This window comes from Ciona robusta, chromosome 10 (assembly GCF_009617815.1).
Source record: "Ciona robusta chromosome 10, ASM961781v2".
Taxonomy (NCBI): Eukaryota; Metazoa; Chordata; class Ascidiacea; order Phlebobranchia; family Cionidae; genus Ciona; species Ciona robusta.
The window spans coordinates 5,865,707-5,891,331 of record NC_143244.1 but is presented as its reverse complement, the minus strand read 5'-3'; the positions used below and the strand labels follow the sequence as shown (position 1 = coordinate 5,891,331).

Below are 25,625 nucleotides of genomic sequence, written 5' to 3'. Positions count from 1 at the left end.
TTTTACGTGTTTTTGGTAAACAGTTCGGCTTTTTTAATCGCGTAGTTTGAAATTTGTTGACGGTATATATATGCGTATACGTGCTGTAATAATATATTTTTTACTTTTAATTCTTTACGTAACTTTTGATTGCGAAATTACTTACAGATGATACATGTTATATGTTGATTTTAATTACCCATACGCAAAAAATAATAACCAATCAGAAGGCAAAAATCGTAACAAAAATTTAACGTAAATTAATCAACCATCAAAGAACGAGTCAAATCACAACTCCGAGCCGGAAATGCAGCAGCATATCTCCGCCACGGCGGACTGTTTGTCCCGAGGTCCCCATAAACCTCAAATACACCCACACAACAGCAGCTTGGCATCAAACGATTCCAATCCAGTGGCCCTGCCATCGGTTTCCGGGGCCATATGGGCAAGACCAAACAACAGGGTTAACGCGCAGTTGCCAGCGGACAGTCGCCCTTCAATCGGCAAGACAATAGACCCCAGGTGAGGCCACTGCCCGATAAAAACATAGGCCTTGTTTTCAGGAAATGGTTTCCAGCGTTAACGCGTGCGCTACTATAATTATTAAGGCGTTAACTGACGTGGGGGGTCTAATCAGAAACAAAAACAAGCCGTGTGAAAACTGATCATAACAACTGACCGTCGAATAGAAGTGTAAATTTTGATTACAATTTAATCTATATCTGGTATAACTTTTTAACGACCTAAATAATTAGCCGAGCTAAAGCCTTGGAAAAACCTTGGCCAAAAATTGTAAAGCGAAAAGAGATGCATTATTCTATTTAAAAAAATTAAATATATATATTTGTTTTTTTTCAGCAGTCATACAATGCATTACGATAGCTCGAAATCGTTTTCTACTTTCCATTATCCTGACACCACATCTCGTTTGAACTACGGACAGCATTCACACGTAAGATGTTATATAGTAGGGTGGGGGAAGATGGGACACCTTTTCATTCTGTTTTCTCATCACATTTGGTAGTGAACAAAGAACATTTAAAGAATTATTAAACCGTATGCTCATGACTCCAAAAGACCGTTGTTAATTGTTTAAAACACGATTACGATATTTGGATATTATGTGTTAAAGGTGTCCCATCTTCCCCCACTCTACTATACTAATATTTTTACGGCTTGAAATAATTATTGAAACGACTTGAGAATTTTGTAACCACTGCTGCAGTTTGGACCCGAATTTTAATATAGTGAAACATAAAAGCAAGCAACTTTTTACGCGTGATAAAGTTTTAGTTGTATGTATACTGTATGGCGTTTTCTGAAAATGAATGAATGGTATAGTCGGGTGGGGTAAGATGGTACATGTTTTAATTTTCTTTCTCATTCCATTTGGTAGTAAACAAATAGTGCTTATAAAATTATATAACCGTATCCTCACGCTTCTCTAAAAGTCCGTTGGTAATGGTTTAAAACACGATCAGGAAATATGGGATTGAGGTGTTATTACTATCTCAACCCATACCCACACTACTATAGATTACAACGTTTCTTTTAATGTACCGAATAGCTTTTTGTCTAAATTTAATTTTTACAGTGCACATATTCAAGCCCAACAGCCCCGGTAACTTGGTTCGACCCGAAACTTAGCACCGCTGTTCAAAGCGACGGAAACTCCCATTTAAATCAAGGGGTCAAGCAGAGGACTCGTAACAGGTGAAATACATGTTGAGCAGCTATTTCCGCGACGTGGGGAAATTCACGCTTAATATAAATACGAATATAAACCGTATATAGCAAAGCGTTGAGTGGCAGCAAAAAATAAAATTACTTTGATGTGTTTTTGATGTACCGACAACGAAACGACATTGATATATAATTCATAGCCAATAAATTAACTCATATTACTTGCATACTGGACTGTTTTGGATTTAAGATATAAAATATCAGAACAACACACATCGGTGTTGCAAGTATCGCAAATTTACAAATGGACCCAAATATTTATGGAAAATATGGTCCTCAGTTTAGGACATTTTTATCTCTCTTATAACAAGGTCAATAATGTATATGGCCAATTTAAACGGATTCCATCAACAAAATATTTTAAAAAATTACGATAAAAGACGTTTGCAACCAAAAACCACAAGAAAATGCTATTTATTTGTTTGACCATGCTAAACATCTGGAATCACGTTCAAAAACCTATATATGTTAAAATTTCTATCATTTTTAGATCGACTTTACCGGTGGATTATAGTAGAAAGAGATCTTTGTCAGTGACTACGCCGCACAATGAAACGCCTACGCCACGAAAACGTCGCAGCCTCGGCAGCGTCGCCGGACATTTTGACAAAATGGCGTTGGGCGCCGAAAACGCGGCGACGATGGATTCAGGGCGAAAAGTCCAAACAAGCGGCCACCATGATACGAAGGAGTTGGAAGTATTCGTACCGTCAGGTATTAATGGGTTTTTGCAATTTAATTATCCCTGCGTGGCGGAGCATATAAGTGCAGTCGATCTATAACACGGGTGTTCAGTTTTATCCATCTCGTGCCCGCTTACGAATTACTCCGTGTGTAACTTTGTTGGTGATTGTTTTTTGAAACGACAATTATATGAGGTTTGGAAATTTAATTGTATGATAGCATTTCGTATCTAATTTGTCGGCAATGGAGTTATATCTAACAGCAAAAATATAAATCACAAACATATTTAATCGCTGTAAAGTAGCATTCTGTTTTGTTTGTTTTTTTTTTTAAATACCTTTATTTTAAAATTTTATATATTTTCATCAAAACTTATAAAGAAAATTTTGTGTTTAAGACTGACTGTTTCGTAAATACTCATTATTTCTATTTTTCGGTATCAGAAAAAACGAAGTCAAATTACATAAAATAGCACCAATCGCGGGAACCGAATAAGTAAACTCAATCTGCAAAACTAAGTATTTTTTACGAAACTTTATGTCACACAGCAATAGTAAACTATTTTGCTCGCATAACAAGTCAGGCTGACTTAAATACAATATACATGACAATTACAAACGTTCACTATATCACATATACTACAAAATCATACCACTTACCGCGATATTTATTTATAGGCTTCTATGTAACAAAACCGATCATCCTGTTGTATTTGCAGAGCTAAGTTCTTGGACGAACTCTCACGTTGTACAATGGTTAACATGGGTGGTTCACGAATACAAGTTACAGAAAGTGGATTGTAGTCGATTTAAAGGAATAACTGGAATCGACTTGAGCAAGATGACGGTAAAAGACTTCAAGAATCTTACTTCGACAGAGAAAGATGCGGATGTCTTTTTCAGCCATCTGCAATATTTAAAAGGTGTTGTGAACGTTTTTTTGTTTCAAAATTGGGTTATTATAATGGTATAAGCAAGATTAAAAAATCTGGTAGGACACGTTACTATTTATGAGTGCCGTCTATATAGCGCTATAATTCTCTAGCGGACTGTTGTTTGGCAATAGTTAACAAATTGTTTTAATAAAAGGTTTAAAAGAACGGAATACGTCTTAGGTTATATATAATAACGGCCCTATAGCTGTAAAATGCATTACCTACAAAGTTACATTAGTGGCAACTCATATAACCGAGTACGAAGTGTATGAAACAGAAAACCCATGTTATAACGACTGTCATTGTCACACGAGAGTAAATAAATTAGATTCGTTTATTTATGACCATGAATAGTCTGACATAAAAATTTTGATATAAGAATGAGAAAGGTTATATGTTTAAAGTAATTTTTTTATTTTTAGGAAATCGAAAGCCAGCGTCACCGAAGGCAGGCAACGGCGCTAAAACAAAGTCGGGTCAAGCGTTGTCGTCCAAGCTTGAAGGTTAGATGACATTTATCGATAAGCTAATTTAGTGTTTACAAGCGCCGTCTAGAGTCGTCGGTGATCTTGCTTGTCAAAACGTTGATTGCTATCTCAAGGCTTGAAGTATTTTGGCTGAAAATTTAGCCAAGTCGCTGGGTTAAGTCTGGTCACTATAAGGACGTCTGACGCCTTATTAGTTGATAAATTGTTATTTGTTTTAACAAACCTTTTTCGGCGGGATTGGCGTCTCCAGAGGTTTAGGTGATGCTTGAAAATTTGCCAGAAGATCGTCTGATAACTCAGTGTGCTTTTAATCTTTGACAAAGAACTTTTAGACCACTTGGTTTAAAGATACGAGCCTTCAAACGGGTTCGTGCACTGTAACCTTCTGTCTAGTTGAGGTCATAATGTTAGTTCATGTACAGGAAACTTACACGTTGTAAAACAGACTAAAACATCTATGTAAACAAAAACAGCGGTCAATATATGAACTTAAATGGCGATTTCGCTCACCCGCAAATACTTTGGCGCAACCTTCAAATTGAACTTAGCTATCCTGGCATATAGATCTTCCAAACTCAATGATAAGCACGTACAAGCTTCACGGTGGCTTAAAGAAACCTCTTAAGAATCAAGTTCATTATCTATGCCACAGTTTGTGTTCTTACCTTGCTAAAACATTCCTGCAAAAACTCATGAAACTAACGGTAAAAGCAAAGGCCCGCGTTGTAGCATTTGCTGCCATAAGCATAACAACGCTGCAAGCGACTTCGCAAACGTGTTTCTTGATTAAATTGTGACCACGCGTTCAGAGCGTCTGAAGCGCTTTTTGTTTATCATTATTGCTCGTGGGGTAGTAATCAAGCTAAGACGAAATTCGGCCGGCAATCTTAACTAGAATGATTTAAGTTCGTGTCTTGTACTGATCAAGCACAAAAACAAAAAAACATGGCAGACACTATTCAATACAAAATAGTTACAAAGTGTGCTATACATTCTGCAACTTGCAATTGGAATGAAAAATCTTTGCTCATTTTGATATAATTCTATTTTTAGATACATACACACTTCTTGGCCCGCTTTGCACGAAACTAAGCAAGCAAGGTAATCTACACTCTATATCTGTGGTTCCGTAGTTTAATATATATGTCTTTAATACTTTAAGAACTCTTATCTTCTGACACACGAAACTAAACAACATGTAAGTTTACCCAAAAATTGTTCTCGAAACAATAAAAAAGAATAAAACCACGGATAATGTTATCCCAACCTACTATAGGCCTACAAGTGACCTAAATATTATGCAAATTTACCCAAACGCGCTGCAAATTTAACTGTTGTTCTTTAGGCGGTGGTCAGATCCAACTGTGGCAGTTTCTTCTCGAGTTATTGAGCGATCCAGCGAACGCAACTTGCATTACATGGGAGGGAACGAGTGGAGAGTTTAAAATGGTGGATCCAGATGAGGTGGCTCGTAGATGGGGGGAGAGGAAAAGCAAACCTAACATGAACTATGATAAACTAAGTCGAGCATTGCGGTACGTAAAATATCGAAAAAGTCTATTGTACGTAGCTATTTATGGTTATCGGCAACCAAAAATGTGGGGTGCATTTTGGTTTAGGGTTAATTATCTGTGACTTGAAGGGCATAGTGCTTGGGCGGGGATGTAATAGAAATACGTTGTCACACGATCAAGATATTTAGATATCATGTACTAAAGGTGTCTCATCTTACCCCACAGAACTATACACCCGGCTGTTTTAATATAGGTTGAATTAGATACTTTACTTTTAGATACTACTATGATAAGAACATAATGACGAAGGTTCACGGCAAGAGATACGCTTACAAGTTCGACTTCCATGGTCTCGCACAAGCTATACAAATAACGAACAGCCCAGAACGGTTCGGATATACATACGGACAAGTAAGAAATAAATTATTAAATTTATTTATACGAACAACGACTGTCGTTATAACGCGGGTGTCCTGTTACATACGTTCCCGCTTACGAATTATCACATATGTAACTATGTGGGTTAATGTTATTTTTTAATGTATGGCTGCCAATTATGACAACCTATAAATAACCATTTGGTTGAAGCAGATCATAGGACGCAGTCGAAGCAGCGACGGGCCTTGAACCTGTCAATTCTGGGTTGAAGACAGGCGCGCTGATGACACAACTGCTTAAACTAAATTAATTCAAATCCAAGTTAAAATACATTTTATTTACATAGACTCCAGCTGGTCTCCCCTCATACAACGAAGCAATCCACCAAATCAACATGATCCAACCATTAATGGACGACAAAACTACCCCGTGGTTTGCCGCTGTTGGCAGACACGTTGCGACATCTGGCGGTGCGAACGATTACCTAACAAATACGTTCGGTGGCGCTACAGGATATTTCTCTCAAACAGCTGAAATTCCGCATGAACATCATAGCTCGCCGTATTCAATATCTTCGCATATACAAAGTCGGCCGTATTACCACCAGTATTCCTCTAACTTTTACCCAAACCAAGATTATCAATCCAGTCCTAATTATTACCCGTACTATAACAGGACGCATTCAGGCCCTATGTCAATGCAGTTGACTTATAATTCTTCGTTAGATTCTGGGGTTACAAATCAGATTGGAATGTACTAAAGCGTATTTTGTACATCGTGAATAAAATGTAACATATATTCGTTGACGTTTCAGTTAGTAAGAGTTTTTGTAAAGTCATTTTATGCCTCATTCCCTGATAAAGCCTCGCCGAATGGCGAGAGAGACGTTGAAAAAATATACTATACTTTTACCGGATAAGCCGTTAAAATATTATTTATTTAAAATATTAATTATACTAGCAGAAGTAACATCCCTGTAAATATTGTTTGTTTACTATAAACAGGGCGACAAATAATGAAGCATTGTCTGTCTTACCGCAACCTGCATAAAACGTGACCCACATAAATAATCAACCTAATTCTTAATTACCGACTTTTTTGGGAATCACACTATTCAGTAATGCAAACTAATTATTTTTGTTTTAAGGTAACATATAGTATAGGGTAGGAAACGAGGGGGGGGAGACCTTTAGCACCTAATATCCTGATTGTGTTTAAACACTAATCAACGGTCTATGGAAGTCGTACGGTGTTATAATTCTTTAAATGTTCTTTGTTTACATCCAAATGGAACGAAAAAAAAGAGAATAAAAAGTGTACCATGTTACCCCAACCTACTAAATATCAAAAATTGTGACCTCAACCTACTAGAAACATAATACGTGAACCAAACGACCGTCATATTAGACAATATTTCTTAAGTTACCAAGTACTTGAGAATCACATTATTTGGTAATGGCCCGGCCACGCGTGTGTAATACTAAAACAGCAATGTCAAAGTCAATATATGATTGCTGCAATCTACAAAGTGATATTTTAAATCGTCCGCTCAGCTGCACGCTTGTGAAAACATAGGTCTGAGAATTTCATTTTGAACTGCTAATAACGAGGCCCCGCAGAACGACGAAAGTTGATTTAGTTCCCAGACAATATACCTTTCAAGTGCGCCACGATCGGATTATGGTATTGTTTGATTTCGTGAACAAATCGCGGCCGACCGGATAGAATATCGAAGTGTCTTATTACACAACTTAAATAACTTCAGTAGACTGCGTTTAAAATACCGACGTTTAACCGCAAAGAAAATGTTTTGAGTTAATCCTTCAAAGGGCCATTAGCTTAAATGTCAATCATGCCGAGCAAATTATAAATTTCAAAATAAAATTAAACCTATATAGTACGTTATATTATACCAGAATTTTCAAAAATACTATTTATTTTTTAATTAAAAAATTGTAAATATAATGCGCCAGAACATTTTAAAATTATTTCATAGGAATTTCGTGACTGTTGACCTTCTGTTGCCCATGGTAACTTCTTACGTAATATGTCACGTGATACCGAGTTTTTACAAACGGGCGCCGGAAAAAGAAGTTTAAATTGGTTTTCTGGCGTGCGAGCTGGACAATGGCGAGGGGCGGAGGATCGTAGGGCATGGCAGGGCTATTTCAACACGACCATCGACTTCAAAAGGAATGTCGATCGTCTACAGCTTATCAAACCAACATGGCAGAGCATACCGACGTGATTATAATGTAGCGAGTGTTGGTTTAAGCGTCAAGGCGCGTCTGGAACGTTAGCGAAGTTGAAGAGCGCTCTGTTTCCCAGGATTGAAAATTTTACTCTGTATAAAGGCCACAGCCGCTTGACTACCTGCAGATGACCGATGATGTGCCTACAGGTCAGCATAGGAGAAACGAACGGTCAATATACATTTATAAGAAGTCAAAGCGGTCACGCGAAGTGTTAGCATAAGATCGCCCAATGCCCCCCAGAGTCTAAATAAAGTTGTATTCGTAGCGAAGGGGAGATTAGATAGGTAAACATACGCTCTGTGAAGATAGGGCTATAAATAACGTATTATGCCGACGCTAAGTGTGGGCAGGGTTTAAGAGGCCATGGCTCTCAAGAAAAATCATAAGCTTGAATTCAATTGATACAAAACTTATCGTTAGTAGGAGTTTGGGAGTAAGTTAAAACGAACATGCATCCACCGATTTTAGTCCCAAGTTTACTAGCTCGTAGAAAATCTTACAGTGGTACCTCCAACGTCACCACGGCTGATGACGTATGCGATGACGTGGACAAGAAGTTACGTCACTTCCAGGAGAAGTACGAACTACAAAAAGCGAGAATAAATAAAAGGTAGAAATTGTATGTTTGACACAAATTATACATATACATTGAATAGTTATTTCTGCCCTTTAAAAGTGATAGAATGTTATTGTCATTCTTCTCGCGTGGTGGGATAAATCGGGTGTTCGGTTTCATACACCTCGTGCCGCTGACGAGTTACTACGTATGTAACTTTTTAGGTGTTTTTTTTGTATGACTCACAATTTAGACAACCCGTTACTGAAAACTGGGTTGGAGCAATTGCTGTCAAGTGTCTTATAGGAGGGCTATTTCTTGACTTTTTGATTGTGTACATAATTATATGGACGTATGCCCCTGCGATTCTAAAAGAGCGCTGTTAATTGTTTAAAACACGATCAGGAAGTGTGAGATTTTAACAATATCGCATCTTACGCCGCAGTATTATACGCGTCGTTGTTACATACTGCAATCATTAATACTGAAAATTATTGCAGAACTAAAATCGTGAAAAAGTACGAGTTGTCAGAAGATCTCTACTTAACGGACCATACGGTGGCGGAAGACGATCCAAGGATTGTCAGGTCGTTCAAGGCCATGACCAGGGTCCGTAGGAGGTCGGGGTTCGACGCCACCCTAGTGCGGGACAAAGTATGGGCCGCAAAAATGACAAAGGATTTGTCTAACGGGTTTCTTAAAATGGATAGGATAAAGATTGATAGGAACAGACTTGAAAGTTGCAGTTCACGGCTTATTGATGCGGAAAGAGCTACGCTGAATAAAAGGCTCACTCGTGCCAAGACAACTTTACAAATCCCGCAAAGAACAAGGTCAACCAGCGATTCTGGTATTTCTAGTATTGAGAGCGCAAACCAAGAACTAGAAAAGAGTCTGGTCCGAATGAGTCGGTACGTCAGCGATCTAGAGGCAAGAGGGGGCTTCGTATTGCCGCTAACTGGAGAGGAAATTAAAACACAGCCTGATCCAGCATACTGCGAAGTTAGTATCGCAGACATTGAGAAAAATCGCTTGAACGAGGAGGAAGACTTAGGTTTGAACATGTTCCCGAAAATTGAAGGTGGAGATAGCGCAAGAAGGAGATTCCCACGTCGATGGTCAGTGATCGCATATTCGCCTAACAACAGCGGCTTCAACTTGAAATTACCGCCTATTTCGGCCACCTACGAGGACCGAGACGCCACGTCGATTCGGACGCTGAAAAGAGCGTTTTTCTCGGCTCCTACCGATCTGAACAAGCTAAAATGAGACATAAAATATCATTATCGCATCGGGTGAACTGGGTTCGAGCACCTGAGCAAATACAACAAGTTTTTTCAGCATTCTCGCTTGTTTCGATAAGCAACAGAGGAAACTAGGAACACAGTTTTCAACTCGAACAAGAAATCGAGGCAAAAGTAATACTGATGTATACGAATAACACAATGACCGCTGGACAATAAGAGGCGGTATGTATGTGGTATATTGTTCAGTTTCGTCCACTTCTTTGACTGCTGACAATAAAATAGTAAAACGAGTACTTCTGCGTGAGGATGTGTCTTCGCAGAACGCTGCGTGGGCCACGAGACAGTATAAGGCAAAGTATATTAGTTGTAAAGTATATAGATTAACAATGATTTGATTCGGGATCGTCACGATGCGGCACGGGCAGTTTATTCGAGCGGGGGCTTGAGTTCAACCAGCCGTGACTGTTTCCCTCACGTGACCGAACGCGCCGTGACATTGACAGCCACGGTGAAAAAATCTCGTGGCGGTCAAAACGACTGTTGTGTCTGGAATTGTCGTGTACAGTGTGGTGGCTTGCATTATTTTCCGTGAGTTGAATACGTAGCGAAATTGCGCATAAAGTCTTCAGTGTATTGACAGTAGCGTTACCTACTTCCCCGTTAAGTGTCCTCGGGTTTCGGCTGCAGTTGCTATTTCTGTTTCGGCTTGCTTTCAATTCGTCTTCAATTTTCAACCCATTCACCGGCCGCTCGGTGGCGGCAAGGGTGTATGACGTGACGTCAGAGGTGGGTGACGTCACAATTTGAGCAGATTTAGCCTCATGGAAAGCGGGGAGTACGACCTGCATTTCTCGGGTCGGGTGAATGTCTGCTTTTGTCACAATGTCGTTTGTGACGTAACCATCATTCCGACTGACCTCAATCGTCAGCGGAGAAGCAATGACGCGATCAATGACGTTGTTAGGGGAGTCGTCGATGTTCATTACGTAATCGTATGTGTTGGTTACTTTCGTGCGGCTTTCTGAACGAAGTGAACCTCGACACTTACGCTTGTAGTAAGATCGGAGTTCAGACTCTGTCTCGTCGGTGAAACCGTCGGTACCTTGAAAATAACATAAAATAATTTCTATTTATTTCTATAAAAAAATTAAAAAATCTTTAAAAAAAGTTATATAAAGAAAGAAAAGATGGGAATCAACAGCAAAACAACAATTGTTAAAACAAGCAATGGATAAAAAGTCTAAAAGAACGTCAGGTAAAAAGTGTGGCTGTTTATTTATCATTGTTTATTGTTGCGTGGCGGGGCAACGACAGTCGTTATAACACGGGTGTTCCGTTTTGTACACCTCGTGCACACGAGCCAAATGAGTTACATTTACATACCTATAATCTTCTTTGTTAAAGCAGAAGCTACATCTAACAGGTATATCTCGCCTTCTGAATCCATGGGTATTCTCATGTTTGCGATATGGTGCTTATTTGGCTTCCGTATCCTCAACGGTCGATCAATATTATGAAGTAATTCACTTAACTCCGTCACAGTGAGCTAAAATATAAATACAATTTTCAGTCAGAACTACGAAAACGTAACCGACAAAAACATAGTCAAACTTATGGTATAAAAAAGATAGAGTAGGGTGGGGGGAGATGGGACACCCTTTCATTCTAATTTCTCGTTCCATTTGGTGGAAAACAAAGAAAATTCAGAAGCATATAAAGCCGTATTCTCAAGACTCTTTATTTGTTTAAAACACGGTCAGGATATTTGTATATTATGTGCCAAAGGTGTCCCATCTTCCCCCACCCTACTATATATATTTCACCTAAATGGCATCGTCAGTCTTCACAAACGAAGCATAAAAACAATAAATGAAAAAAGGCAATTTAGCCGAATTTATTATAGTTTTAGCCGAATTTATTATAGTTTTGCGCATAATGTTCTGTTTTATATGGATGTGTGCAAAATATAGTGGGGTGGGGAAAGATGGGACACCTCCACATTCTATTTTTTCGTCCTAATTGGTAGTAAACAAAGAAAATTTAAAGAATTATAAAACTGTTTCCCTCATAGACCGTTGGTGATTGTTTAAAACACGATCTAGGATATTTGGTTAATATGTGCTAAAGGTGTTCCGTCTTTCCCCACTCTACTATATATCCCCACTAGTACTCTACTATATATCCCCACTAAAAAAATTAAACAGTTACTTTTCCATTTCCATTTTTATCATAACGTTGCCACATATCAAAGAAATGCTCAAAGTCATCAGCTGTTACAGCTTCTTCATTGTCTTTAGTAGCAAGATCAAAGTTTTCAAGGATAATCGCGATATACATGTTCGTTATGATCACAAAAGTCACAAGAAGGTAGCTGAAAAGCAACAACATATTTTCTTGTTTTTTGGGGGGTTTAAATTAGGTTTTATTAAAATGTTTTTTCTTACTGCGTTTCTTATATTCAGAACACTATTATATTATTCCAACCAGGGCTAGATTTCCAAGATCAGATCTTACGTTACTGAACTCAATTCAGTTAACAAAGTAATTAAGTTTATTGCAAGTTTTAAAGTGTCTGTATAATATATACAATAAACTTAAAATATTAAAAAAAAAATAACTTATGTATGTGAAACAGAACAGCCCTGCTATAACGACCATCGTTACACATGTGTGCAAATAAGTTACAAAACGTTCATTCAATGTTTGTCAAGAATAATATAAAGGTAGAGTATCCATACCTGACAAAGTAAAAGTATCCAACAAATGAAGTTGACATGCAGGTTCCTTTCTCTCCATTTTTACTATCCACACAAGCTGGATTGCCTTCCACATACAATGTTGGTTCCATAAAACCATCCCAACCAGCAGAAGTTGACATCTGAAAATGGTATAAAGGAAATAGGTAGTAAAAAAATCTCGGCAACAAGTTGCATCTTCAACAAAGTTATAAAAAATAACACACAATGAACCATCACCAACAAAGTTAAGCAACCCGTAAGCAGTCACAAGATTTATGAACATTGGACACCCATATGTTATAAAGACTTTACTGAAATTAGTGTCATTCATTCACATTGGCTCTTTTTTGTTGTCTATTTAACCATTTTTGTTGGGGAAGGGAAATTAGGCCTGTAATTAGTTTTAGGGGAAAACAGTTTTTTCTGGAAAATTTGTCTTTTTCTGGAAAATCCGTTTTGCATATTACACTTGCCAGCAACAGTTCAGTATAAAACACTACCAATATAAAAATATGGAATGTTCACCTGGAATAGAAGTAAAAAAGTATTTGGGAATGTTTCAAAGTTTAAAATATCGTTAATTGCTCCCTTTTTCTCCACAAGAGCAAACTGGTTCATCCCGAAGATGGCGTAGATAAAAACGAAGAGGAAAAGAAGACTTCCAACGTTAAAAAGAGCAGGAGCAGAGAGCATCAGAGCGAAGAGCAAAGTCCGGATGCCACTAGCAACGCGAGCTACCCGGAGGATGCGGGCCACACGCACCATCCGGAACATAGGGAGCCACGGTGTGGAGGTCACCGTACTCACAGTGTTAGGGTTCGTATGGGTGATAATTATGGGAATGGCATTTGCTGTGAAAATATATAATAAATAAATTTGTAGTTTTTAAACAAACACCAAAAAATTAAACTCATTTAATAAGACATTTTCATGTCCCATGCGGTAAAGTAATCTTGATTTTAAAAACTTTTTAGCTAAACAGATGTGACTAGACGATACAGTGTTCTAGTACCATTGTATACGTGTGAGTATTTTAGCGGGCAATAGTTTTTTATCTATCTTATTGGTCACTAATAGCAACACCTAAACACTAAACAGCTTTGTAACTCTTAAGCAAACGGTGCATAAAGCCAGGCAATTAGTTGGCAATAAAAAAATGTGCAACTAATGTTAGTTACCCCTACACGAGGATAAATACATGATCTAATAAATTCTCACCAAGTACAGAAGCAAGAATGAGGAGAAAGTCAAACACATTCCATGGAACATAGAAATATGATTTTCCCATCGCGATTATTCGTATCACGATCTCTAGGGTAAACACAACAACAAATCCATAGTTGATGTTTTTAATCACGCTCTGGTAATCTGTAAAAATATGAGGTTGGTAAACTAGGTTCAAAGCTTGACAATGATACCATTGTGGGTGTTTGTCTTTGGCAAGACACTTAACAGAAATTGCTCCTAAAATTATATGGGTTTTTTAGATTATTAGTTATACACAAAAAAATATATAATCACCCACAAAGTTACATATGTGGTAATTCTTCAGCGTGTACAAGGTGTATAAAACAGAAGACACGTGTTTTATAACAACAGTCATTCCAGCCACGCAAGCTAAATAATTTACGCTCATATTGTTACTTTTTTTCCTATTCTATTCTATGTAGGTGAAGCCCGCAGCGTGGAGGGCCATGGGTCCTAGGATTTGGGCCAGAAATTATATGTACCTGGACTCATCCCTTCATATTCCAGAGCCATAGCTAGTAAGTTAAGAATGGTAATAACCATCACTCCAAGTTCAAACTTATCCCCAGTAGTGAACAAGTATAGACGTTCCCTCCATGGAGCTTTGGGGACAGGGAACAAAGTTTTGGGAAGTTTGGCTTTCAGTTTCTTCATGGCATTGTAAACCCTTTTTTGAGTCTAAAAATGGAATCGCATATAAATATTAACAATTATCTTTAATGAAGAATTAATAATTCGTTCATTTTAGGCTACAGAAACAGAACTGTATTGTATTATTATTTTTGTAAAGCTAAATTTAAATAAAGATTATAATGGACATTAAACATGGTATTCTTTCATTACAAAGAGAGAGTAAAAATAAAAGTAAAAAAAAATATAAAAATAAAATAAAAACAAAAACAAAATAAATTAATAAATTGGTACCACTTACATCAGTAAGAAAGAGTTCTGTGCCAGCAAACTCAAACTTCTTCTTCTGTTGATTAAAATTGTCAATCACGACTGATATAAAAAGATTGAGAGTAAAGAAAGCACCAAATATAATGAAAGCAACAAAGAAGAAATAGTTGTAGATGTTTGCATCTCTAACGGGTTGCAATCCAACCTTAGTTGGAGCATCTACTGCAGCGTACATGATCGGCATCCAACCTTTAAATGTGGCAACCTATGGTAAAGGGTTGGGGGTTTAATGTAAGAAGATATAGTAAATGAATGAATGCATGAAAAAATGAATGTTATTAATTTATGTAATTTAATGTAAGAATAGATACTGAATGAACGACTGTAACTTGCTTATGTAATTTAAGGTAAGTATAGATAATGAATGAATGAATGAATGACTATCAGTTATTTATTTTTGTGTAGTGAGGCCATAATTGTCGTTACAACACAGGTGTTCTGTTACATAGAACTCACTCATGCACACTTACGAGTTATCACGTATATAAATTTTTAGAATATTTTTTATTTTTAATTATTTTGTTTTTGTTTTTTTAAAATGTGGTCAACCCACATTGGTATATGTTTAATCCATTACCATCAACTGTATTAACCCACAAACCTGCAGCAGTGCAATGTAGGCAATAAAAACATTGTCAAAGTTGATGGGCAGATTTGTCCAATGAACTTTTCCCCCAGTAATGTTGGCCAAACATAAACAACTATCTATATCAACAACATCTATTGGAGGGGGAGGGTATCGCTCTGCCAGCTCTGGGTAACTAAAACATAACACAATTTTAATGGTAAAAGTTAAATGATGTTGTGTTTGTTAACAGACATAATATAATATAAGTAAAAACTTTTCTGTTAAAAACACAAACAAAAAACGAACTTTTAATTTTTTATTCTAGTTTAGATAAAAAACTAAGAATTAAAACAGTATTTTTTAAGTGTAAGGTAGGTTAAGATATAAATGAATAAACACACTATTTATGGCTTTTACAAATAGTCACTTATTGAACCTCTGAATTAAAGCAATTTCAGTTAAGTGTCTTGCCCAAGGACACATATGCTAGTATTTACTTTTATTAAAAGAGTAATTTTTTTAAATATATTTTATGGAATTATTATATATATATTTAGAAAACTAATTTTTTACTAACTTTTTGTAATCTGTTTTATGCCAGACTTTTTCTCCAGTGGCTTTCCATTTGCAAGAGGCCATTTTTCCGGCAAATAGATTCACCCCCATAATAGCAAAGATAAGCCAGAAAATTAAGCAGATAACAAATACATTGAGAATTGATGGAATTGAACGAAACAGAGCATCAGTTACAACCTATTTTGAAAGAAAATGTTAAATTAATGTCTGGTAAATGTAAGTGTTTGTATGAATTTACCATATCATTGAAAAAAACAATTTATACTACAATCATTAAGCCTAAAAAATTGCAAAGGTTATATATAAATATAATTAAAAATAGTTGCTATCAATACTAAATCAAAATAATACGAAAATTCCTGGCCTAAAAACTGCAGTTTAGACAATGTTATACCCAAGTCCAGCTATTAAATTTAACGAATGTGTGATAAATGAATGTAACTAATTTATCCAACTTTAACAAAAAAAGCTGTTATAACATCAGTGTTCTGTTTCATACACCACATGCCCAGTTACAAGTTACCACCACAATGGTAGCAGCAGCAAGCTTTGACTCAGCAACCTCTAGGTTAATCATCGTGCTATTGCGAAAGTCTCAAATATTCTTTACCTTGATCCCTTCAAATCTAGACATTGCTCTAAGAGGTCGAAATGCCCGAAGACTTCTCAGCACCCTTAATGATGAAAGGTCTGTGTTGCTCTTTCCTTGTTGTTGCATTGCAATAATCTCCAAGGACAGAGAAACCAATGATACCTGGGAAAAAAATGATGAATAAAAGAAAAAGTCGTATAAGTTTGGCCCAAGGACACATATGCCCACAATGTGTTATAACAGGTTTAGTGTTTTTTAAAAGTTTTTTAACAACTCTTGTTTTGTCTAATTACCTGTATTTCGATTTTAAACATTTCTAAATCTTCCCAAATAAAGATACAAATAAAATTATTATTCTAATATGAAGGTGTCTTTATATACTTACCACTACGATAAAGAAGTCAAGCAGACACCATCCATTAGTGAAATATTTTTTCAATCCGAAGCCAACCCACTTCATAAGCATCTCAACCACAAATATTGCTGTAAATATCCGATCGAATACGCCAAGAATAAACTTAAATTTGGGCTTCGATGGTAACGTGACATCATCGAATACCTGTAATATATAGAGTGGGTGAGATAATGTGTGGAGTCATAAGTAAATTAACCCAAATATATAGTAATAGTATCATGTCCTGGTTTAAAGGCACTTTTGAGAAAAATAAATTAAAATTTATAAACTGTCTAAAGTTATTGTCCATTTTTAGTTTTCTGTTTTTTTGTGTATAAGCTCAAAATTATATTTAAAAGAAAAACAGTTTTTACAGCACTAATGAAGACTCCTATGGTGCGTTACAGTTTAGGCCAGTGGGAGATTTTGGATTGTTTTGGAGGTTAGTAGTCAAGGGTTAGTGGTTAGCAAATAACATGGGGGAAGAATTCTTCACTAGCACCAAAATATATGAGCTTAGAAACAGCATATTCAAATGCAAAACTTGTTTTACTCACCAGCGCTACACTGCTGAGAAGAATGACAAAGATAATGAAACTTTCGAAGATATTGTGTTGCACCACCATGTTCATTGTCATGCGAAATTTGCACCATTTTTCCTTCAGTTTCACCCATGAGAGCCCACACTTGCGAGATACTGTAATAGTCCAATGCTCCTTTGCAGGTAGATCTCCGTTGCATGACTTGGTGGGCATTGGGGGAGTGTGTTTATGTCCGTTTGAATGCTGCTGTAAAAAATAAAACATAACTTAGTTTTAATTATTTCATCAAAAACGTTCCGAAGAAAATAATATTTAAAAGGAGTGAAAAGAAGGAAATCAATAGCAAAATAGCAGTTGTTAAAACATGCTTTTTCAATGTTTTTTGTTTACTATCAAATTGGACAGGAAAAAATAATGAAAAAGTGTCCCAACTCCTCCAACCCTTCCAAATGATTTATTCGTATAACTGTATGATAAATAGGTGACACTGTTAAAATGTTTTCCAACAAAATTTACCTCATTTGCAGCTACTTCATGGTGATATTCATTATTGTTGCGTAAGAACGTCATCGGTAATGCTATATCGGGTTTCCAGTCGTCAGAATTGTGTTCAACTTTGTCCATGGATTCAGTTCGTTTTGATGGAGTGTCGGCGGTTGCGTTCGCTAATGTCTTGCCATTCATTCGGACGCCATTGGTCAGTTCACGACTATAGTTCTAAAAAATTATAAAATCTAAAGTTAAGGAAATATTTTAAAGTTATTTTTGTACCCACTATTATTTTTTGCTGGAATTGGCGTCCCATATAAAAAACAATGATAGTTTATGTTTTTATTCTATTCTATCGTCCCATTTGGTTGTAAACAAAGAATATTTGGAGAAATATATACCCATATCATTAGGAGTAAAGAAGTGTTGTTAAAATGCGTAAACACACCCCGCGTTGCTTTTTTATTTTTTGTGGTAAATTCAAAAAGATTTATTTTTTTTTATGAATTTCATGGTGTTTGAGCTGGAATATCTTTGGTTATAAAAAAAAAAACGATTAAAACAAATAAGGTGTCGTTGGAATTAGAAAAACACACTCTATCGATTAAAGCAATGTACATTTGGGATGTGTTTAGGCCCTTTAACTGTTAAAAACACGCTTAAACGATGGGATATTATGTGCTAACAGTATCCATCTTACCCCACAGTACTATATACATTTACTTCAAAGTTCAAATACTATAATCAACTACACCGTAACTGCTATAATATAAACCTACCGATATATTGTTGCTGTTATGCCCATTTTCATTCTGAGCATCTCTGACATGTATAGCTGGTGGAGTAGTTTTTTCCAAAGAGTTTTCCGAGTCTGTAGTACTTCTGCTGGAACTCGGGCAAACTTTTCGTTTTCTTTTGATTGGTGCAGGTAGTTTGGGTAATGCCTGTAGAAAAGTAGAGTTATAACTGCCTTAATAAAATTCCAAGGAAAAACAATTATCACAGTTTTTTTGTTTTTGCCCACAAGAAAATAAAAAGGCGTCTTATCTTCCCCCACCCTACTATACAGTAAAACATAGCTATTAGATACATTTGTTAACAAAACATTTAGTGTAGAAATTGTTACCTTCATTCCAGCATTTCGCAACGATTTGAGAAATTTTCGAGCCCCGCTACGATTGGTACCTCCGGCATTTAAAGCGTCGCTGTTGAACGAATTGAGAAGCAACGCAAGAAACAGATTCAGCACCTGTTGAATGCAATACGTGTTTAACTTGTTAACCTAAAACATGGTTCTAAACTAATCCTATTTGTGACTTTGCATGCGTTCTTAAATGCCTAAGCACACATAACAAAAAGTTTATATATCTCTACAAATACAGCAGTTCAAATTAAGAAAGGGATTCGCAGCAAAACGATAGTCGTTAAAACACTCATTGCGAAAGCTATAGCATTATAAGTAATATTTAACTTACCACCAAGTTCCCAACGAATACGACGCCGATAAATATAAACAAACACACGGGAATAAGACCATCTGAACCTTCTGTACGAACAGAGTTCATGCAACTCCACATGCTCTGTATCCATTCTCCACACTGGATTCGAAACACGACCAAGAACGCGTGTGGAAAACTGTTCATATGCCATCGCAACGGCAGGCCCTGGCAAAATAATAAAGTTAAAACATACTTAACAGGAAAAATGTTAGTTTGGACTTAATTTAGTTGTACTTATACAGTAATTTTTCTGGTTTATATGAATATAAATACAGTAAATACATGAAATATCATATAGTTATTCGCAAATATGTCGGTATATTGCGTCACAGTACTATTCATTTCATCTAGTTTAAGCGCGAACGCATACCTACAGTATACAGTTGTATTGTACATGTAAACTGAATGTTTTAGGACTTTTATTTACAAAAACATCAAAAATGCGGAGATTTGGAATCGGAAGAACGCTTCTGTCACATCATGACGATGCCTCAATGCGTATGGGTTACTTTGCAAGTCTCAAGGAATATATAATGGGATTTTTTAAAGGCAAAAAAGGAGGTACCGCTGCTGCTGCTTCAAAGTATTCGTTATTATCAAGTACATCAACATGGTCTTCAGAAAGTGATAAAGAAATTAAGAAGTAAGTATTTTCTTGCCATTGCTTGCAATTTTCAAACTAGCCAATTAGTTATTTTAATATAAAATAACTCGCAAAGTTAGCGTACTGTAGGCTACATTATATTTACACCTAATATTTTCAAGGCGTCTTCTTCTGCGTAAAAAGTCGTTTCAAATAGAAGATAGCGACCATAAAGACACAGAAGAAAAAGAAGACTATCTTATCGTTTTATTCGTTCGTTTTCTAACTGGTGTTGCGCTCACACAAGGATTTTATTTGGTCTTAACATACAACAGCAAGTGGAAGCCCAGCAAAGCTGCGTGGTGGACTGGTACCATAGGTTTTCTTGTTGCTCTGGGAATGGCGTTTTCTAAAATGGTGCGAACAGTTGTTGCGCTACTGTTACCATCTTTTTGTACCAGCAAAGGCAGGTATATAGCCCATATACTATATAATATTGTACGGGTCGTGTTGCTCGTGACGCACACTTTTTTTCCAATTAATAATGAATATGTTAATATATAACTGTAAGACTATTTTAACAACTGTTGTTTTGTCGCTATATCCCGTCTTCTTTTCGTTTTAAATATGTTTCAATCTTCGCTACTGTAATCGTAGGGACAAATAAAAGTTATTAATATATTTATTCTAATACACATTCCGCCAAGTTTTTATGCAATCTGTATGCATTTTTACAGGACTATTATAATGGCGTTCTGCATGATGCTGCTAGTAACTGGACCTACTACGAATATAACATACAACTATAAGCAGATGTCTCGCTCGCTAACCTGCGGGGATGAACTGGGATACAATGTGTCTCAGGTATGAACTACGTGTTATACTTTTATTCATATTTAATGATGTATGCGTGTATCAGTTACATAAGTAGTAACTTGTAAGCTGGCACGTAGTGTATGAAACAAAACAGAAAACACTCGTGTTCTTGTTTTACCGGCCACGCGACAGCAATAACGCATGTTATACACGGAATACACCCATTCATTTATAATGTTAAAGGGTCTTAAAGCGCTGGTACATGACGGTCAAAACGCCGTTCTATCTACAATGGAAGACACTGTAGATACAATAATTGAAGCAGTTGAGGTAAATATAACTTATGAAGTTGCTTTTTATAAAAATTTGGGTCAATTTTGTGTTGTCACCCCTTGAGCTTTTAAAACACGATTTGAAATTGTGGAATACTTTGTGCCAACGGTATCCATCTTATACCCCATATCCTTACGAATCACATACACATAATATTTAGATATTATGTGCTAAAGGTGTCCCGTCTTTCCCCACCCTTCTATATTCATATTTCATGCAGACCGCGCAAGAAATGTACACAGAATTCGCTGCAAACCTACAATCTATTGGTCGTGTTGTTAATAGAATGAACCACTTTATACGAAACATGGGAAGCGTCTGCAGTCAAAAACTGGGGTCATTTTTATGCATTATACCAAGATTTGTGGCTAAACAGGCGAAGAAACTAATTACTGCTCCGGTCAAAAAAGCCATCGAAAGAATAAAGGTTGTTGAATGTAATTTTTGTTTTTATTGAACTTGAGCTTTCTTTTTAAATTCGATTTAATTCAAATATATAATATATAATTTATAAATAGTGCATTTTTGATGAATGTTATTATTTTTTTTCTACACAACACAAAAAATACGTCGTAAAATAAATAAGATTCCTTTCGAATAGCAAAATTTCGTTTCAATTATAATAGTTTTTTTTTCAATTTAGGCCGAGTTTAAGTTCAATATGTCATATTCGTATGAGTTTAAATACGACATGAACTCATCCAAGAGCATCAGTGACATTACAAACGATATTTTAACTGAAGTAAAAGGAGATCTAAAGCATGTGACATCTGCATTCGAATGGCTTCGATTTGCCATGGGCTTTTCTATCGTAGTGGTTATTTTGAAAGCATTGAAGTACAGGTAATACAACACACACTTATTGTTGAATATATTTTAGGTGTGTTTTAACTACATTTTCAAAGCAATAAAGTGCAGGTATATAGTAGGGTGGAGGAAGATGGTACGCCTTTAGCACATAATATACAAACATCCTGATCGTGTTTTAACGATTAACAGCGGTAGGGGTGTCGTTACTCGTGAAAAAACGTTTTTCTTTTGTTTAATGTTTTTTGTTTACTACAAAACGGGACCAGAAAATAGAATAAATATGTGTCTCATCTTCCCCCACCCTACTAGAACACAGTCATTTTTTATACACATTTGTAATATTAACGCATTTTATCTGCAGGCATAAGTACCTGACAGTAATCAAGTTTGACAACTTTTACATAACGGATAAGTTCATAAAACTGGACAAGAGAAGAAAGAGAAAGGGAGAGATTGCTGTGTTGCCTCTTAGGGCAAGAGAGAATTCTTTTTATGTAAGCCCAAACCGGTAAGCATAAGCCAATTTACCATAAAAACTGGTACGCCATTACAGTTTAGAGAGTGGTACCAGTCTGTATTTTTAAAACACTTTGGAAGATGTAACTTCGCTTGCACTTGCTTACTGAATTTGTGAAATGTTAGATACATCTACTTTTTGCGATAAATAGTTGTACAAAAAAGGTAATCGTCACCCACAAAGTTGCATATGCGGTGTATAAAATAGCACAGCCGTGTTATAACGACTGTCGTTGCCTCGCCACGCAAGGATCAATAATTTACATTCATTCAATCAAGTTGCCAAGTTTGACAAATAACTGTTTACTTTTTGGTTGCTGACAGTATATGGATGTCACGAAGAGAGTTAAAAAAGTTCACAAAAGGCATGAGTCTTTTGACGTTTGGTTTCTTGTACACCCTTGCCGTTATTTTTGTGGACTACAGTTTTTATTGGTTACTACAAAAAATCACCAATTCGCTAACGCTGCGCGAGCAAGCTGGCTCTCTGCTGCACCAAGCGGTACAAAAAGGGGCCAAGGCTGCAGCTGACAAGTTAGGGGTTGGGGAAACTGGTCAAGAAATGGCAGCAACGTTAATTTCTCTTTCGATAGTAGGGCCAGGGTTCGTCTCAGTCATTTACAGGTAAATAGTTGTATATTAGAATATTGTATCGGTGCCTGGTATACTATATTGTTGGCGTGTGTGTGTTTTAGGACAATATACCTAATAGCAATTGCTCCAACCCAGTGGTCATTTATGCTCATGGGTAGTTTAAAATGTCAGCCATACATTAAAATGATTTTTAAATATAACAGTTAGTCACCCACAAATTTACATACGTGGTAACTCGTAAAAACAACCGTTCCCACACCGGAAGGATAATTATGTTACAAGTCACATTTAGTCATAATAATAACACCTGTGCTTATTACACAAGGTCAATTGCTTCAGCTTTGGACCGACTCGCCAGTTCAGAAGGATACAATTTCGCCATGGACAAATGCCTTCCAATTGCAAAGCACCCGGACTACATCGTTTATGCCGTCATAATATCTCTATATTTGCTCTGCTACGTAATCTGTATCGTTGAATCGTACGTCCTAAGGTCTAGACGTCGTATAATGGCGACTTTTCACCCAAAAAGAGAAAGAGCCCGGATTCTTTTCCTCCGAGCGAAGATCCTGCGAGGAAGAGGAGTAGGCCCGGATGCAAGAATGAAGAACTCGCTTAAAAAAGCTTGTTTAGAAGCACAGAAGAACGCGGAGAAAGAGAAAGTCGGCTTAGCTGATCGGTTGGCCAGCTATTCAGGTGTAAGTTGGAAAGGGAAATATTTATTCACCATATATAAAACTTAAGGTCATTTTTTTTGTTTTATTAAACAGACTATTTTTCATTTTTTTAGTTAATTTAAATTCTAGTCTAAATCGAGTTTTTATTTGCATCTTTTAAAGTTTTTACCATATTGTTGCTAGTTTTCTGTCGGGAAAATGTTTCATGCTCTCATACTTTAACTATTTCTTTGGAAAACAAGTAAAAAAATTATTCAATTCAACATGCAGGTTATAGGCTGGCTTGCAAGGTTGGCGAGCGGTCGTACAAAGTACAGATGTCATGTGTGTAAGGTGGCTGGTGGTGCAAAACATGCAAAATTTTTCACTTCTTGCGAGAGGTTTGGGTGTAAAGGAAGATATTGCATTGAGTGTTTCGAGGACATGCATAGGTATGGGTTGGTGGAACATGTGCATGCTTTTAATGTTTGAACTTTAATTTTATGTGAGTAATTTGCTACAACGAAAAATTGCCCCATCTCAGGAAAATAAATAAGTTGCATTCATTCACATTTAATATTGTTTAGTAGTAAACAAAGAACATTAAAAGTTTATAAAACTGTATCATTACGACTCATATACACCGCTGTTAATTGTTTAAAACGCAATCAAGATAATATGTGTCCCGCCTTACCCCTAAAGGTGTCCCACTCTACCCCACCATACTGTACTTTTTATTTTCAGACTTTGCTTATTATGTTTGATGAAACATGGGAAAAAAGTTGGCAGAGAAAGGCAAAGAAGTAAAACTAGTCTGACGTCAGTGAAATCAGCCGAACGTAACGAATACCCGGAGGAAGTGGAACAACTAATTGATTCGAGCGGAATATCTGACTCGTCAGCGCCATCTACCGACGACGATGATGACGAAAGTAAGTTGGGATAATTTTAAGAAATCTCAAACTGTTTAAAATAATTTAGGTATATAGTTTTTTAATGATAAGAAAACGTGTTCCATTTTTTTTATAGATAAGTTGGTTACATTTGCACATATTATCCCATTTTTCCTAATCGTGTTTTTAACAACTAACAACGCTACTTTGGTTAGAACCGTAAAAGTTAAGTACAGTTTACAACGTACCATAAGACCTCACTGAAATAAAGCAGAATAACTAATATTGTTAATATTCTGTAGATTCCACGTACGCCGAAATAAAAGAGAAAATTTCGAAACACGTTCATTTTGAAGCGAAGCCGCCGCGTGAGAGTATTATCCCGGTAGGTAGCGCAACTGAGTCAACCAGCGATTCTGAAGACTCCACCCACGCAACTACGTCATTAATGACGTCACGAAAAACGAAAGTTACATCACAAAAAACGAGAAATCGGAAAACAAGGCACAAAAATCAAACTAGCGCTGGCGGGGGTAGAAAGAAATTTAATTTTGTTGTTAATTCTGATACGTCAAGCGACGACGTATGAAATAAACATTAAAAAATCAATAAATTTATAGCAAACTGAAGTCGTTTTAGTGATTTCTATTATATTTTATCCAGCTGTCAATAGCTTAAGAAAAGCCGATCAAAATAATATTATTCCGAATTATAGTTCATATGTGTGAAACGTGGCAAAAGTCACGTATTCACTGACCATGAAATAACTCGCACATTCTGTCCCGTTCCTAAGTCAAAATCAAACTGATTGCTTCAGACGTCTTTTTAAATCGATTTTAACCCGTGGTATTCATTCAAAACCGAACTGGAGCGACTTGGTTACGTCTAATTTCACCAAGTCCGATTCGATTAGAGTAACTTTAAAGCAAGGTTTCAACACTTGGTCTGACTCGATGCTTAGACACTTAGTCTAACTCGATGCCTTTTTTCTCGCACCCTTAAGCCTGTAAAAGAAGCGCCCATTGCAACCGGCTCTGGTT

The 25,625-nt window shown here is 36.5% G+C and overlaps 4 protein-coding genes across 6 annotated transcripts in view; 3 read left to right on the top strand and 1 right to left on the bottom strand.

Annotated features, from left to right (window-relative positions):
- The first annotated feature begins 286 nt into the window (after positions 1 to 286).
- On the top strand, positions 287 to 6,519 carry LOC149729974 (uncharacterized). The gene is made up of 10 exons (XM_089887209.1): positions 287 to 501; positions 838 to 931; positions 1,574 to 1,692; positions 2,213 to 2,436; positions 3,125 to 3,328; positions 3,763 to 3,843; positions 4,882 to 4,929; positions 5,174 to 5,363; positions 5,621 to 5,753; positions 6,067 to 6,519. The coding sequence occupies exons 1-10, from the start codon at positions 287 to 289 to the stop codon at positions 6,478 to 6,480; spliced, it is 1,722 nt and encodes a 573-aa protein (XP_089743335.1). The 3' UTR covers positions 6,481 to 6,519.
- Positions 6,520 to 7,933: 1,414 nt separating this feature from the next.
- On the top strand, positions 7,934 to 10,071 carry LOC149729973 (uncharacterized). Its single transcript, XM_089887215.1, has 2 exons — positions 7,934 to 8,585; positions 9,032 to 10,071. Exons 1-2 carry the CDS (start codon positions 8,425 to 8,427, stop codon positions 9,798 to 9,800), a joined length of 930 nt encoding a protein of 309 aa, XP_089743341.1. The 5' UTR covers positions 7,934 to 8,424; the 3' UTR covers positions 9,801 to 10,071.
- A 1-nt stretch (position 10,072) lies between these two features.
- The window catches only part of LOC149729971 (sodium channel protein type 4 subunit alpha B-like), a 28,380-nt gene continuing 12,827 nt past the window's right edge, over positions 10,073 to 25,625 (bottom strand). For 2 of the 3 annotated variants that reach the window (XM_089887199.1, XM_089887201.1), the window contains 17 exons: positions 19,361 to 19,549; positions 19,012 to 19,134; positions 18,665 to 18,829; positions 17,913 to 18,113; positions 17,412 to 17,642; positions 16,846 to 17,019; positions 16,479 to 16,622; positions 15,870 to 16,045; positions 15,326 to 15,485; positions 14,696 to 14,929; positions 14,247 to 14,442; positions 13,735 to 13,884; positions 13,042 to 13,367; positions 12,517 to 12,656; positions 11,987 to 12,149; positions 11,162 to 11,324; positions 10,073 to 10,880 (listed from right to left, as the gene is read on the bottom strand). In XM_089887199.1, the coding sequence (XP_089743325.1) occupies positions 10,159 to 10,880; positions 11,162 to 11,324; positions 11,987 to 12,149; positions 12,517 to 12,656; positions 13,042 to 13,367; positions 13,735 to 13,884; positions 14,247 to 14,442; positions 14,696 to 14,929; positions 15,326 to 15,485; positions 15,870 to 16,045; positions 16,479 to 16,622; positions 16,846 to 17,019; positions 17,412 to 17,642; positions 17,913 to 18,113; positions 18,665 to 18,829; positions 19,012 to 19,134; positions 19,361 to 19,549 (3,657 nt within the window). In that variant the 3' untranslated portion in view covers positions 10,073 to 10,158. The remainder of the gene's footprint in view (positions 10,881 to 11,161; positions 11,325 to 11,986; positions 12,150 to 12,516; positions 12,657 to 13,041; positions 13,368 to 13,734; positions 13,885 to 14,246; positions 14,443 to 14,695; positions 14,930 to 15,325; positions 15,486 to 15,869; positions 16,046 to 16,478; positions 16,623 to 16,845; positions 17,020 to 17,411; positions 17,643 to 17,912; positions 18,114 to 18,664; positions 18,830 to 19,011; positions 19,135 to 19,360; positions 19,550 to 25,625) is intronic. The other variant, XM_089887200.1, reaches the window with a different exon arrangement.
- On the top strand, positions 19,894 to 25,204 carry LOC149729972 (DC-STAMP domain-containing protein 2-like). Its single transcript, XM_089887203.1, has 12 exons — positions 19,894 to 20,027; positions 20,150 to 20,437; positions 20,705 to 20,831; positions 21,027 to 21,113; positions 21,337 to 21,543; positions 21,760 to 21,959; positions 22,288 to 22,434; positions 22,767 to 23,066; positions 23,362 to 23,734; positions 23,984 to 24,144; positions 24,437 to 24,624; positions 24,888 to 25,204. The coding sequence occupies exons 1-12, from the start codon at positions 19,918 to 19,920 to the stop codon at positions 25,172 to 25,174; spliced, it is 2,475 nt and encodes an 824-aa protein (XP_089743329.1). The 5' UTR covers positions 19,894 to 19,917; the 3' UTR covers positions 25,175 to 25,204.

Coding starts and splice junctions, on each gene's coding strand:
- LOC149729974 (XM_089887209.1), top strand. CDS start 287: ATGCAGCAGCATATCTCCGCCACGGCGGACTGTTTGTCCCGAGGTCCC. Junction 502..837: donor GGCAAGACAATAGACCCCAG/GTGAGGCCACTG, acceptor GTTTTTTTTCAG/CAGTCATACAATGCATTACG. Junction 5,754..6,066: donor TCGGATATACATACGGACAA/GTAAGAAATAAA, acceptor TTATTTACATAG/ACTCCAGCTGGTCTCCCCTC.
- LOC149729973 (XM_089887215.1), top strand. CDS start 8,425: ATGCATCCACCGATTTTAGTCCCAAGTTTACTAGCTCGTAGAAAATCT. Junction 8,586..9,031: donor AAAGCGAGAATAAATAAAAG/GTAGAAATTGTA, acceptor AAATTATTGCAG/AACTAAAATCGTGAAAAAGT.
- LOC149729972 (XM_089887203.1), top strand. CDS start 19,918: ATGGGATTTTTTAAAGGCAAAAAAGGAGGTACCGCTGCTGCTGCTTCA. Junction 21,960..22,287: donor TTGAAAGCATTGAAGTACAG/GTAATACAACAC, acceptor TTTTATCTGCAG/GCATAAGTACCTGACAGTAA. Junction 23,735..23,983: donor GGTTGGCCAGCTATTCAGGT/GTAAGTTGGAAA, acceptor TTCAACATGCAG/GTTATAGGCTGGCTTGCAAG.